Here is a 13,196-nt window from a genome sequence, read left to right on the forward strand (position 1 = left end):
GCTTTAGTCTTTCTACACTAATGTAGATTTTTGTGCTATGTTTTTATTTTCAGGTTGTACATTATTTTTTAAAGAGGTGAGTTTCTAGTGTGTATTATCTTGCACATTACAGCGTAAATAAAAATATTTAAAAAAATTGAATAACTAATATTATAAATTAATTAAGTAATTAATTAATGTCCAACATAATATACGAGTATAACCTTTATATATTCTTCCTATTCATATATTTATTTATATCACAATTTAGATAAGATAATTTAACATTATATAAGATTTTATCCTTTATTATTTAATTTTACAATTTTTTCTATTTTATCTTATTACATTATTCTTTAAAAAATAAACTTATTTTAACCCATTTTGAGGTATTTGAATTCCCTTATGTTTTAAATTTAAATTTTATTTATAATTTACTTAAAAAAGTAAATATTTTATTAAAACATAATAAATATATACATAAGATGTTGTATTCTGTTAAAATCTACAAGTACAGCCATGTACTATTGGAAACACGTGAAGGTTTTGAGTTTTCTACCATATTTAGGACTTTTATAATATAGTAATATAGTAAATGAATATTTCGTAATATAATAAAATCACAAATAGCATGAAAATAATATCTACAAATATTATGTTCACATTTACAGAATATGTATAAACATCATAATCAATAATGGAACAGAGACCCACGAGTCACAAAAAAATAACATCAATAATAATAAAATACCATTTTAATAAAATTTGTCTGATAATTCATATAACCGTTATATTATAACGTCATCTTCAAGCAGCTATTATTGCTATAATTTTAGTCCCCAATTTTCCCTATGCCATGAAATATTTGTTATTATACGTCATAAATCATAATCAATGCCAATAGTTGTACTTTAAAACTGGGAGAGTAATCAGTAAATGGTATATGTGAGTATGTGACAATATAAACAGTTATGGGTATACTTAAATCTTGAGAATGTCAAAGTATGTAATTTAATTAATTTAGGAGTAAGAATTAAATTCTAAGTAATAACACTAATAACAAGATAACCTTTTAACTTTATAAGCATCAAACTTTTTAAATAACATTTGTTTATGAAATAAATATTTAAGTATTACTATAAAATTATATTACCATATTACTAACCTTGACATCATTTTTAATTAGTTACCTTCCTAAGAAATTAATTTTCATTGCATTTCCTTATTTTTATTAACATACAATTTAATTATTTATTACTCAGCAATTTTCAAATAAATTTGTCTTTGAATCAAATGATCGATTGCAAATGATCAAATGATCATCACAACTTATTGTATTGGTCATTTCAAAACAACTTTAGTTTATTTTAAACATTTAGCTTATCAGTTATCGTAATATATTAACTTAGTCAAAATTCATGATCATGGCAATTATAAGAAATAAATCTTCAAAACAATATCAGTACAAACAAATTCCAGCCAATCCAATACGATTAATATTTGAAATATTGTTGTGCATTTTACTTATAGTACCCGCAGTTTTATGGGCAACAATAAAATTACTTTATAAACCTCCAAAAAAAAACATAAGCGGACAAGTTGTTTTGGTAAGTACCTATTAAAAAACACTAATTTTTATGTTTTTTTATCACGAGATTCTTTTCAACTCAATTTTTATCGTCAAAACCAAAATTTTTTAATACAATATTTAGGTTGATATTATACATTATTATGACATTATTATAGCATCAATGCTAGACGGATTTAGAATTTACACTCATCGTTACAACGGAACTAATATTGTTGTACACAATAATACAATGAATCAACATATACAGCTACATAACACCTTAATTATCTAAATATATATATTCACATTACATGTACTAGAGTCTTATATTATTGACTAATAAAAATATTACAATCAACTTATAGGTTACCGGGGCCGCTCGAGGTTTGGGTCGCGAGCTTTGCAAGAGGTTCTACACGCTGGGCGCCAAAGTTGCTTGCGTTGACATCGATGGCGAAGGATGCGCCGAGACAGCAAAGGCGATCAATAGAAAAGGCGGAACGGCCAAGGATTACAAAGTCGACGTGACCAACCGACAGCAAATCAAGGCCATGCACAAAGCCATTGTGAAAGAACTAGGTCCCGTGGACATAGTGGTGAACAACGCAGGCATTGTATTAGCCCATATGTACGTCAATCCCGAATCAGATCAGCTTATCGAGGATCTGATAAACGTCAATCTCCTTGGACAAATTTGGGTAAGCTTTACACTGCGATGCTAATATCATGCCATATACTATATTTTTGTTGATTTAAATCTTGCCTTTCAAAATTAGTAACATATTATCTAAAGATTTTAGAAAATAAATATTTAAGTTAAAAAATTAATTTATTATGTCACAATTTGTACTAAATCAAACACTAAACACCAAAGTTTTTAGTAACTATTTTTTATTTTCCAATTTTTAAAAAAATATCACGTGCTTAAATTATTTTCAATGTCTGAGCTGATTTGCTTAGACAACATGCATTATAAATTGATACATTTAGTTCTCAATTTTGAGCATTAATTATTTTTAAATTATAACTAAAAAATTGTTATAGATCAATAGAGAATTACTCCCCTCAATGTTGGAAAGAAATCATGGACAAATTGTCGCTATATCGTCTATGTCATCGATGAGTGGATTGTCTGGAATATCTACTTACACGGCCACCAAATGGGGAACAAACGGTAAATCATAGTAAATATTAATTTTAATATCATACATATTATAATTTATAATAATACTCTGATTTAGTTTTTTTTTTTTTTTTTTTTACTTATTGAATCAGATAAAAATATCATAACGAAATTATTTATATTACTTATTAGTTATAACAATTAATAATAATTAATATGATCATTACTATATTTTTATATTGTATGTATTTAGGTATGATGGAGAGTTTGCATAATGAACTGAGAGCGTTGAAATCAGCCGTCGTATCGACGACAGTGTGTCCGTACTTTATAGAGACTAATCCGGAAATATCTAAACATTTAGAACTAAGGTACACATTACAATTTAATAATTAAATAATAATACTATATACTTTAAAAATGGAAATAATTTATGTACAACTAAAATAAATATATTCTAGATTACCAGAAATGCCCGTATCTTTTGTTGGTAAAATTGTTATGAATGGTATACTAGAAAATCGAAGAATTTTTTCAATTCCCAATCATTTTTTACTTCCTGTTAAACTTGTAAGGTATGTGCAGTTTTTCAACATTAAAACACTTATTAGTTATAACATAGATAATAACCTTAAATAACAATGTATTACTTTCTAATTTCAATTTCAATTTAAGTAGATATTTAACCAAATAATTCGATCAATTAACTGCTAAATGTTAATATAATTGAATTAAATATTAAACAATAAATTGCAAAACTTAGTTTTGGATAGTATTTAGTTCAATTTTTAACTATTACCTAAATAGCTTTATTGGAATATTACTATTAATTTAACATTGTGGATACTTGTCATTTACTCGTATGTAGAATAACTATCTAATAAATAATTGTTTTTAATTTTTATTGTATTTATTTTTCAGAACATTACCTGATAACCTACAGTGGTTAATCAATAGAGTATTTTATGTGAATATCATTGGATTTTCAAAAGACATAGAATTGATGAACAAATATCGGCAATAAAATGTTGAAGAAAACTGGTAGATAATAATGAATATATTTATGTTATCTGTAGTGAAAAAAAAACGACTTCTAGTTGCATTTATACACATAGATTATTATTAAATTAATTATACGCCATCGTGTAATTGATAACCAATAATAAAAATAGGTATCTGAATAATATAAATATTGGTATTTGGTACTAATAGTAACCACTAGGCAACGATCAAAAAATAACCAAAACCAAAAACAATTATTGTTTATAACTTAAACCACTCCCAAAGTATTTAATTTTGTTGTGCATGTATTAAATTTAATCAATAAATAATCATAATTTGTTTAAAATAAAGTACATAATTTAAAACTAAAGATTATGTTCTTACCTTTAAATTTGATAAGAGTTCAGATTTCTCAAATATTTATACTAAAACCAAAAATAGAACTATAACAGAACACAAGATTTTGTATGTTATGCGTTACTAAGATGAAGACAACATATATGGATATAGTACTTCGTACTTTTAATTTTATTATTACAACTATAATTGGTCGGGTTTATAAATTAAAATAAAAAATAAAAAAGTTTTTAAATATTATTTAGAATTATTAACCTGTTAACAAGATATATTTAGCTATTATAGACATATAATTTTATTTTAAGAATAAATATTAATAAAAACATTATCTACTATATATTGGTTTATTGAATTACTAATGTAAAAGGTAATTTAATAATAGATAAAATAATAATATCTACTCTGTGATATAAATGTGTAATAGATAATAGTAATATAGTATATAGCACATGATTCTTTTAAAAATGTGTTGAAAGGAATAAGAAAATTGCACACTGTTTTGAAAATTTGTAGGTATTATACAATTAGTTCGGAGACTAGGATGAACCTCTCCATAATTTCGAACCTATAATTTTTATAGTTATATCTCTAAAGAATTTTAACAATAACTCATAAACAATAAAGCCATACAATTAATATCCTAATATACTTCTATACGTATAGCGTAGATAAATAATATAACTTATAACTTTGACACAATCGTACGATCGTACTCGATCACGAAATGAAGTCTTCTTAAAAACTATGTGTACCTATTACCTATAAATAGAAAAATTAAAAAGTTACAATAGGTTATTGAAACGATGTAGAAACCGTAACAAAATAAATATATCTACACGAACGTGATCTACAAACTACAATGTGTATTATAGGAAGGTAAATAGACATAGGTACTACGTCTAGTTAATACAATTATGTGAATTGAAGACAATTTCGTTTAGTGTTTAGACTTTTATAAATTGACTTTTTATTATATTTATGGCATTTATAGGGCATGTCATAGCATCAATATACATCAGATTAGAATTCAATTATTGTCCAATAATTTAATGGCATACAATAAACTAGAACTAAAATAATTAATATTTATCATATATTTGATATAAATTTTAACAAAATAGGAGTATAGATATTAGGACATTTAATATTGAAATTTGAAGTAAGTATAAGTAATGTGCTGGCGTGACGTCACTACAGCACTCCGGTACCCTTCAAAATGATTAGATTGATTCGAAATGTTCACAAAATCTTGTAACCATTTTGTAACCAAGTGTCATCGGGTCAGGGCGCAATTAATCAATAGGCTGAGTAGGCTACAGCCTAGGATGCCAATCGGCCAATATTAAATTGGGGCCGCCACAAAATAATTTTTATTATGAATGAAGAACGTTTACATAATATATACTTCAATTAAAGGTAAAATTATTTTTTTTGACTGTCCCAATGTATCAGGATTCAGCGCATAATATTATTAAATTTTCATTATTAATCTTATATAGAATATGAGAAAAAACAATAAATATTATTTAAAATTAAATATTTGCGATAACGTTTTATTACATCTAGATCGTAATAATTGTGTTTTATCGTAGCCGATGTAGAGTATTTCTGGTTTTACCATAGTGATAGGATAATAATAAATCATTACAAAAAAATCCAAAGGGAGGATATGACACCCTAACCTAACCCCCCCCCCCCCCCCCACCCGGCCCCCCCCCCCCCCCCCCGATGAGCACGTCACTGGGATGAAGTTCGATTTCCTATTCTTTTGAAACTTTAATTTGCTTTTTAGACTTAAAATAAATATATATTTATTGCTATAATCTGTTACCCGGCTGATTACATAGAGATGCATATTTTATTTCCGAATACGCAATGAATAAAATACGTAAACCCGAAAATACGTAATCGAAATTTTGTCACATCCATTTTGTAGAATAGTATATTTATATTATTTTCATATATAGTGTTTTACATTTTTAACCAGCCATTTACCTCATTTTAAAACAAGCAAAAGACGTATGAGGTAAAAACGATTTACTCATATTATTCGTTTATGGGATTGAGTATTATGGGAATTTATTGCCATTGTTTACGGGTCTGGTGGAGGTATGAGGGTGGTGATGGGATGAATACGTCACACACGCAGCGGATCGGGCGGCGGCAGATTGAGAGCCGATAGTGAGGATGAGCAAGATAGCACAGGATGAGCAAAAGAGCATTTGGACGAGCCAGCAAGATGAGTGGGTGGCGCTCTCTTTTTCATACTACTATTTTCAATAAAATAATCTATTTTTCAGTTATAACTTGATTTCTAGAAACGATATCAATAAGATCTGATGTAATTTTAAATTGTCTTTTGCGATTATACTCCAAGGATAATTTTTCACTCAGCGATTTAACATTTTTAGATGCAGAATCCATAGCTATCATACGAGCAACATGTTCACCCAAGGTGTTTTCTACCATGGCAAAAAACAAAAGCAAAACAGTAGAAAATGCAATGTAACTTCTCATACTTTCTTCTTCTACTTCTTCTAAACTAGAAATATGAGCTACCGTAAGAAGGAAATCTGTGTTATAAATGGAAATCCAATCAACTTGTGATTTGCTTTTAGTAACAACCCGGTTGTAAAATATTTGACAAGCAATAAATTAGCGTAATTACATTCATTGAATATTTTTGAAGCTTCTAGAAATGTGGGATTATCTTTACCTATTTTAGAAACTGTAAATAAAATGTTAGATTCATGCGATTCAGCTAACAGTTCTTTTGATTTTTGCCCAACACACACGACTTTTGCTGATCAGGCCTGTCTAATTCTTGTTTAACTTTTTTCACAATAGTCAATAGCCGTATGTATGCCACCACATAGACCTCGATCTGACGTAATGGCAAATATGAGATGATTTTCAATGTATGTGATCGAGCATATTAATATGTGTATACTGCTTGTAAAATAATAGCGTGCCATGACCGAATGGACATACGTCTTTCAGCAGACGCTTGGTCTTTGCCAGTTTAGCAGCCGACACAAGTTTCATGGACGAAGTGATTTTTTTAATATTGCCATATGACTGTATACTTTTCTGAATAACTCTCAAAGACATTTTACAAGAAGTTTTTGCTGAACTGCAACAAATGACGTGAGTACGTAACACAAGACGACGAATGCGGCGGTCTAGGATCTAAAAACATGAAAGAAAAACTGAATACAGAAATCATGGTTTTATCAGGAATAGAAAGTTAGACGTGACGTCGAAGATGCGTCATAAACGGGAAAATAAACATACACGCTTCAGGGTGAGAGCTTGTACATGGGACGGAACAAAAGCACTTATTTATCGATAGATTCGCAATGACTGAGTGTGTGACACGATGTCAGTGGCGGTGCCAGAATTTTTTTCTTAGTAGGGCCAATGTGAGGCCAATAATTATAAGGTAGGGCCATAAAAAATGAGATTTAAACAAAAAAACTAAAAAATATATATAAATTTTATGGATTTTTATACTATAAAAAGTATGTAATTAGAAAAATAATATTATATAATTTTTAAAAATTGTACAATATTTTAGAAATATATTAATCTTAATTACATAAACTGTACAGTGAACAAAATACAAATACCATTATTTTCTGCTATGAAAAATGAGAATATTATTATATCTATGGTTAGGCCAGTGGTAGGGCCAAGAATTTCAGTTAGGGCCATGGCCTTACCTGCACGTCCCTAGCGCCACCACTGCACGATATACAAGTATTGTCATCATTAATTTAAAATTATCCTTATTTTTCAAAATAAAATAAAAAACGGTTTTTGCTCACCTTTAAGGAAACGGCGACGAACAAAAGACAGTGGACTTTGTCATTAGTAAAATATATATACGTTGCGTTTGTATAAATGAAAACTACCAATCGACAGAAATACAGAAAACGTATTGTGAATAACTATGATTGAAATCGGAATTAAAAATAGAAAAAACAATCAAATGCATTTTGATGATTAATCCTATAACGTAGTGCAGGGCGACGACGGAGTAGAATGTAAACAAACATAAAAAAATAAATGTTAAAGTAATTAATAATTATTATTGCTAGAAATTATCAGTCATATAGATGAATAAATAATACATGCATAATTTTAACTATATTATGCAAACGTTCTTCATTCATAAAAAAAATTATTTTATGGCGCCCCCAATATAACATTGGTCGATTGGCGCCCTAGGCTGTATCCTACTCAGCCTATTGGTTAATCAGGCCCTGGCCCGATGACATTTGTTTACAAAATGGTTAGGTACAAGATTTTGTGTAAATTTCGAATCAATCTAATCATTTTGAAGGGTACCGGGGTGTTGAAGAAACGTCACGCCAGCACCTTACTTATAGGTACTTACTTCAATATTTAATGTCCTAATATCTATACTCCTGTTTTGTTAAAATTTATATCATATATATGCAGGCATGGCGCCAAGGGAGGGCAAGGTGGGGCTCTATCCCCACAGAAAACAATTCAGCCCCTTTTCCAGCCCCGCCCTACTAAAATATATATACGATATAATAAATTCATAAAACATTATTTTTAAAAGAGCTACATCAGAGAATTTATGAAATATACTTTTTTTAAATTAATAATACATATTAAGTAAATACTTTCGTATTTTCGAAGATATGTGTTTTAAGTTTTTGCTGTTATAAAAACCGATTTAATAATATTAATATTTTATACATAAAAACCGAATAATATTATTAACTTAATTTAATGTTTGTTGTATACAGGTATAAATATTTTTAGTTTACTTATTATTTTTAATATGTTTAATTAATACACTAATATTGTGTAAGAAGTTACTTAATAATTAATAAAAAAAAAGGATTTCTTTAAGTATCTACGTTTTAATATATATCCATGAACTATTTTAACCTCCAAAATTCAACAATTCATGCAAATACCAATTTAAAAATGCATTGAACTAAAAACTTGAAATTTACTAGTTAAATATCAGGTAGGTAATCACAAATTTGTATTTAAAAAAATATTATTCCTACTGGTATTGATGCAATTTTATACATTTTTTTAACTATTTTAACGTTTTAAGATTTTCAATCAGTGGCGTATCCAGGATTTTTTTTAGGGGGGGGGGCACACACTGTCTAAAATTTTACTATATATACTATCTACTACCAAAAACAAAAAAAAAATAAAATGAACCAAATATTTAATGTTTATAGTGCAAATAATTTGTTTATATTTTCAGTCAGTCATTATGTTAATATATATATATATATACATAATAATAAATAGTAATAGTAATTTAATAATAAAAACGGGTTAATCCCAACAAAATTATAAGTGTATGTAATGCTGGTATAAGAGTATTATTGTAGTATGCGTTCATGCATACAAATAAATTTAAATCTTTAAAACAAAATCTAATAAATAAGGCCAACGAGGGGGGGGGCTGGGCCCCCTGGCACCCCCCCTGGATACGCCACTGTTTTCAATCATTTAGTATTTGGTGCATAAACAGATATTGTGTAAAATATCAATATTTAGTTTATTTAATATATTTGTCACTACTAAATAAATTGAATTTAGTATAGATTATAATAATTTAATTAATGAAGTTTGAAAAAATAACATCTTCAGTCTTTTTTCGGTGGATTAACCTACTAGTACTATCTAATAAGGAAAAAATTTACTACAATTTTAATAAAATATGTTTTTAAATTTGTAAAATAAGAAAAAAATCTTTTATTTATTTATTATTACCTATCTTTATTGAGTACCAATCACTGGATGAAAATAAACAAACAAAAGTATCCCAAATTATTGCATTAAAAGTTAAGTAAAACAAATGCATCTATTCATAACTAAACACAATTACTTTAATTTATATTTATGAATTGTAAGTAAAAGAAACATAATTATTCATTCACAAAGGTATGTGATAAAGAAATTATCATTTTTGTACATCGTTATTAATATAGTTGTTGAAGGTCTGTGATCTAACATTTTCATGCATAAGGTAAATAAAAAAATTTATATTTTATTTAAATAACCTCAGTATTTGTTGAAAAAACCTTAGCCCATGTAAAAAAAATATTTGCTCCGCTCTGCCCCCTCTGAAAAAAATTCTAGTGCCGTGCTTGTATATATGATAAATATTAAATATTTTTATCCTAGTTTGTTGTATGCTATTAAATTGTTGGACAATAATCGAATTCTAATCTGAAGTATGACATGCGCTATAAATGCCATAAGTATAATAAAGAGCTAATTTTTAAAACCCTAAACACTAAACGAAATTGTCTTCAATTCACATAATTGTATTTAACTATAGATATATTACCTATGTTTTATGTCTATTAACCTTCCTATAATACACATTGTTTGTAGATCACATTCTTTTAGAATCATCATAATCCAAGTAGGTAGATAATTATTAATTATATTGAATACTATATACAGGTTGAAAACTAAAACTATACATACACACCTCCTCGCATTTCACATTTATAATATTTGAATCCTAAATTGTCCACATATATCCTTGATCGCTTATGAACACTGGGAATCAAGGAATACATTTCCGGTATTCTGACGACGACAATTTCTTCCTCTACTTCTTCTTTTTTCAATTCCTCTGCTTCTCCTTCATGCACCCTAGGATCGTTTTCATATATTAGACAAATGAAAAGAAGTAGTCGTGATTCACCAAATGATCCGGAAGAACAATTATTTCTTAGAAACACTATATCTTAAATGAAAATGCAGAAAAAAAAGACCGAACAACTTCAGCGGTATGACCTATGGACTATGGTCAAAGTTTTAATAACACCCGTGCGAGAAACACAAAGACAGTCAGTTATGACTTATGATCAACGTTTTAACACAAAATGACAAACAATGGCGTGTGTAGAAAGTCGATTTAGCATAGAGCACATGTGAATTGTGAGCACCATAAAATTCAAAAACAATGTTATTGAGTGTGGAAGGGTGTCCATACTCCGTGATTCGTGGTATTCACAATGGCGTTAGCCATGAATTCCACTCAGTGGTGGAAGCAAAAACCATTATAACACACGGCAATAGAATGCAAAAAAAAGTGGGAATTACAAAAATAAATAATGTATTTTGGTATTTTAAGGTGGTACATTTATGAATATTAAATTCCAGAACGAAAATTTTTAATTTAGTATCGGTTGGCGCTACTTTTTGTCTTAATATTTTTTTTTGTTTTTGTTTCTTCCATGGTTTCGGGAAAAATGCCTCCTCAAGCCCCGTTTTGCGATATTATCATTAGCTTATCACTAACTTCCCTTTATACAATCACAATCATACAAATTGAAAATTCCTATTTACATTATTTACAAGTTACCGAGTAGATAGATTGGCGTAATCTCCTCAATTTTTTCAATTTAAAGCAGCTAAACAAGTAAGCCATATTCAAATTATAACAAATCAGTTCCCCATACATCCTTTTTAAAATCATTCAGAATGGTTTTAGGTCAAATTCTACGTAGCACTTTCCAGTAAGTTGTTAAAAAAATCTTTTAACTTAATTAATAACACCCATCTGTATATTTTTTTCACGATAATTATTTATTATTTTAGAAAAGTTGTTGGAAGTGCTCCTCATAGTTTTACACCAACTAATTTTTTGACACCTTCAGCATTGAATTTTTGGTCTATTGACTTTGTTCGCACAAAAACACGTCATCATTTTCCTCGACCTAATGAAGCAAAACGTATTAAAAAACATGGTTGGTGGACAAGGATGGCAACAAAAGAGGGACGCAAAGTATTGCAGCGCAGAATACTCAAAGGACGATATGTCCTCAGTCATTGATTTTATTTTATTTTTTCAAATGTTAAAATAATTTACAGTTAGTTATGCTCATCATGTTTTATAGACTAAAATAAAATAAAAAAAAAAAAAAAGAATAATAACCAATTGCTTATAGAGTTATTTATTTTTTATTTGAAATATCTGGTATGTTGTAATGTGCCTTTATTATTTATAATTTTTATATTAGTGATATTGAAATCTTTTGGATGTCAGCCAATGTGCATGATACGCTGTTTTAGTGAAGCAATTGAAGTTAGTAAAATTAAACGAAAACATATTCGGAATGTCAACTATTACATGCCTTTACTTTCGGAAGCAAGACGAGAGGTAATTTTAATAAACCATATTTCTATTATTTCATCTAATTTTCTAAACCGTTTATAGTCTATTAAAAAAATTGTTTCTATACAAATGTCTGGTCATTATTTGAGTTGTACCACTATACTTCGAGATGGCAATATTCTTAAAGATTGGAAGGTACTTAATATGCCAGAAGAGATGAACAAATTTAATTTAGATGATGTCTACAATTCTGTAAGCCATATTTAATGTATTTATATTATTTATATTATATAAATTGTTTATATTCAGGTTGCTGCACTTATGAAAGATATACCTGAAAGTGATATTTACCTAATTGAAAACCATGTGAAAATGCCAAACAATGTGAATGTTGCTGGTGCTAATTTATTTTATGTTAAGTTACAAACACTTGCTATGTTAATTGCTCTTATCAACAACAGCCAAGCTATGAACACTTCTTCAGATAATACTCGTAAATATTTACCAATATATATTGTTCTACAACAAAGTTTTACAATTTTTTTAAAAATATTTTTAGAAGAATCTATGAACAAAGTGGTACTAATGAAAGCACGTTTACATGCCAGACTATTTCGAATTATTATTGGTACAGAAATCATTTCATCACAAGATATAACTGAAATGATGCTAAAAGGCATCTTTCCTGAATATATTACTCCTGTTGTTCCTGCAATTGATGCTATTTTAACTTATAGATCAATGAAAGAACCAATTATAAAAGAACTTATGTCCAATGGTCTTATGTTAGCAATGACTTTTGTAGATCTAGTATTAAATTCAAATCCAAAAAGCATACAAGCGCTTAATGAAAGTTCTAAGAGAAAATTAAAAACCACAAAAAAGTTATAATGTTAATTCTATGTTAGTGATCATTTAATGAAAATAAAAATACATACATTTGACTAGAGATTTCATTTTTAAATAAGCAATAATCTTATCAAAAAATATGTCTACATTGACAATATTTTTAATTTCTTTAGTGTATA

At 28.0% G+C, this 13,196-nt stretch overlaps 3 protein-coding genes and 1 pseudogene across 4 annotated transcripts; 3 read left to right on the forward strand and 1 right to left on the reverse strand.

Moving 5' to 3' along the window:
- Window positions 1-1,403: 1,403 nt before the first annotated feature.
- LOC112597673 (17-beta-hydroxysteroid dehydrogenase 13-like) lies at window positions 1,404-3,904 on the forward strand. Its single transcript, XM_025343825.1, has 6 exons — window positions 1,404-1,586; window positions 1,915-2,247; window positions 2,594-2,723; window positions 2,926-3,043; window positions 3,134-3,247; window positions 3,594-3,904. The coding sequence occupies exons 1-6, from the start codon at window positions 1,404-1,406 to the stop codon at window positions 3,694-3,696; spliced, it is 981 nt and encodes a 326-aa protein (XP_025199610.1). The 3' UTR covers window positions 3,697-3,904.
- A 2,416-nt stretch (window positions 3,905-6,320) lies between these two features.
- LOC112600386 lies at window positions 6,321-7,151 on the reverse strand (annotated as a pseudogene).
- Window positions 7,152-11,357: 4,206 nt separating this feature from the next.
- LOC112595429 lies at window positions 11,358-13,100 on the forward strand. Of its 2 annotated transcripts, none has more exons than XM_025340642.1 (5): window positions 11,358-11,472; window positions 12,074-12,213; window positions 12,271-12,420; window positions 12,478-12,661; window positions 12,728-13,100. In XM_025340642.1, coding segments are annotated over exons 1-5 (807 nt in total). In that variant the 5' UTR covers window positions 11,358-11,471; the 3' UTR covers window positions 13,060-13,100. The 2 variants fall into 2 exon arrangements, with proteins under 2 accessions (XP_025196427.1, XP_025196437.1); XM_025340652.1 differs by having other exon boundaries at window positions 12,731-13,100.
- On the forward strand, window positions 11,410-11,987 carry LOC112595439 (39S ribosomal protein L34, mitochondrial). The gene is made up of 2 exons (XM_025340665.1): window positions 11,410-11,569; window positions 11,652-11,987. The coding sequence occupies exons 1-2, from the start codon at window positions 11,535-11,537 to the stop codon at window positions 11,884-11,886; spliced, it is 270 nt and encodes an 89-aa protein (XP_025196450.1). The 5' UTR covers window positions 11,410-11,534; the 3' UTR covers window positions 11,887-11,987.
- Window positions 13,101-13,196: the final 96 nt, after the last annotated feature.

This window comes from Melanaphis sacchari, unplaced genomic scaffold (assembly GCF_002803265.2).
Source record: "Melanaphis sacchari strain LSU unplaced genomic scaffold, SCAv2.0 Contig0_pilon_pilon, whole genome shotgun sequence".
In the NCBI taxonomy this organism is placed as follows: Eukaryota; Metazoa; Arthropoda; class Insecta; order Hemiptera; family Aphididae; genus Melanaphis; species Melanaphis sacchari.

Bases quoted from the DNA above. Each gene is read 5' to 3' on its own strand.
- LOC112597673 (XM_025343825.1), top strand. From the start codon at position 1,404: ATGGCAATTATAAGAAATAAATCTTCAAAACAATATCAGTACAAACAA. The intron at 2,248-2,593 runs GTAAGCTTTACA...AAATTGTTATAG, and splicing joins ATCTCCTTGGACAAATTTGG to ATCAATAGAGAATTACTCCC. The intron at 2,724-2,925 runs GTAAATCATAGT...GTATGTATTTAG, and splicing joins CACCAAATGGGGAACAAACG to GTATGATGGAGAGTTTGCAT.
- LOC112595429 (XM_025340642.1), top strand. The intron at 12,214-12,270 runs GTAATTTTAATA...AACCGTTTATAG, and splicing joins TTTCGGAAGCAAGACGAGAG to TCTATTAAAAAAATTGTTTC. The intron at 12,421-12,477 runs GTAAGCCATATT...GTTTATATTCAG, and splicing joins TAGATGATGTCTACAATTCT to GTTGCTGCACTTATGAAAGA.
- LOC112595439 (XM_025340665.1), top strand. From the start codon at position 11,535: ATGGTTTTAGGTCAAATTCTACGTAGCACTTTCCA. The intron at 11,570-11,651 runs GTAAGTTGTTAA...TTATTATTTTAG, and splicing joins ATTCTACGTAGCACTTTCCA to AAAAGTTGTTGGAAGTGCTC.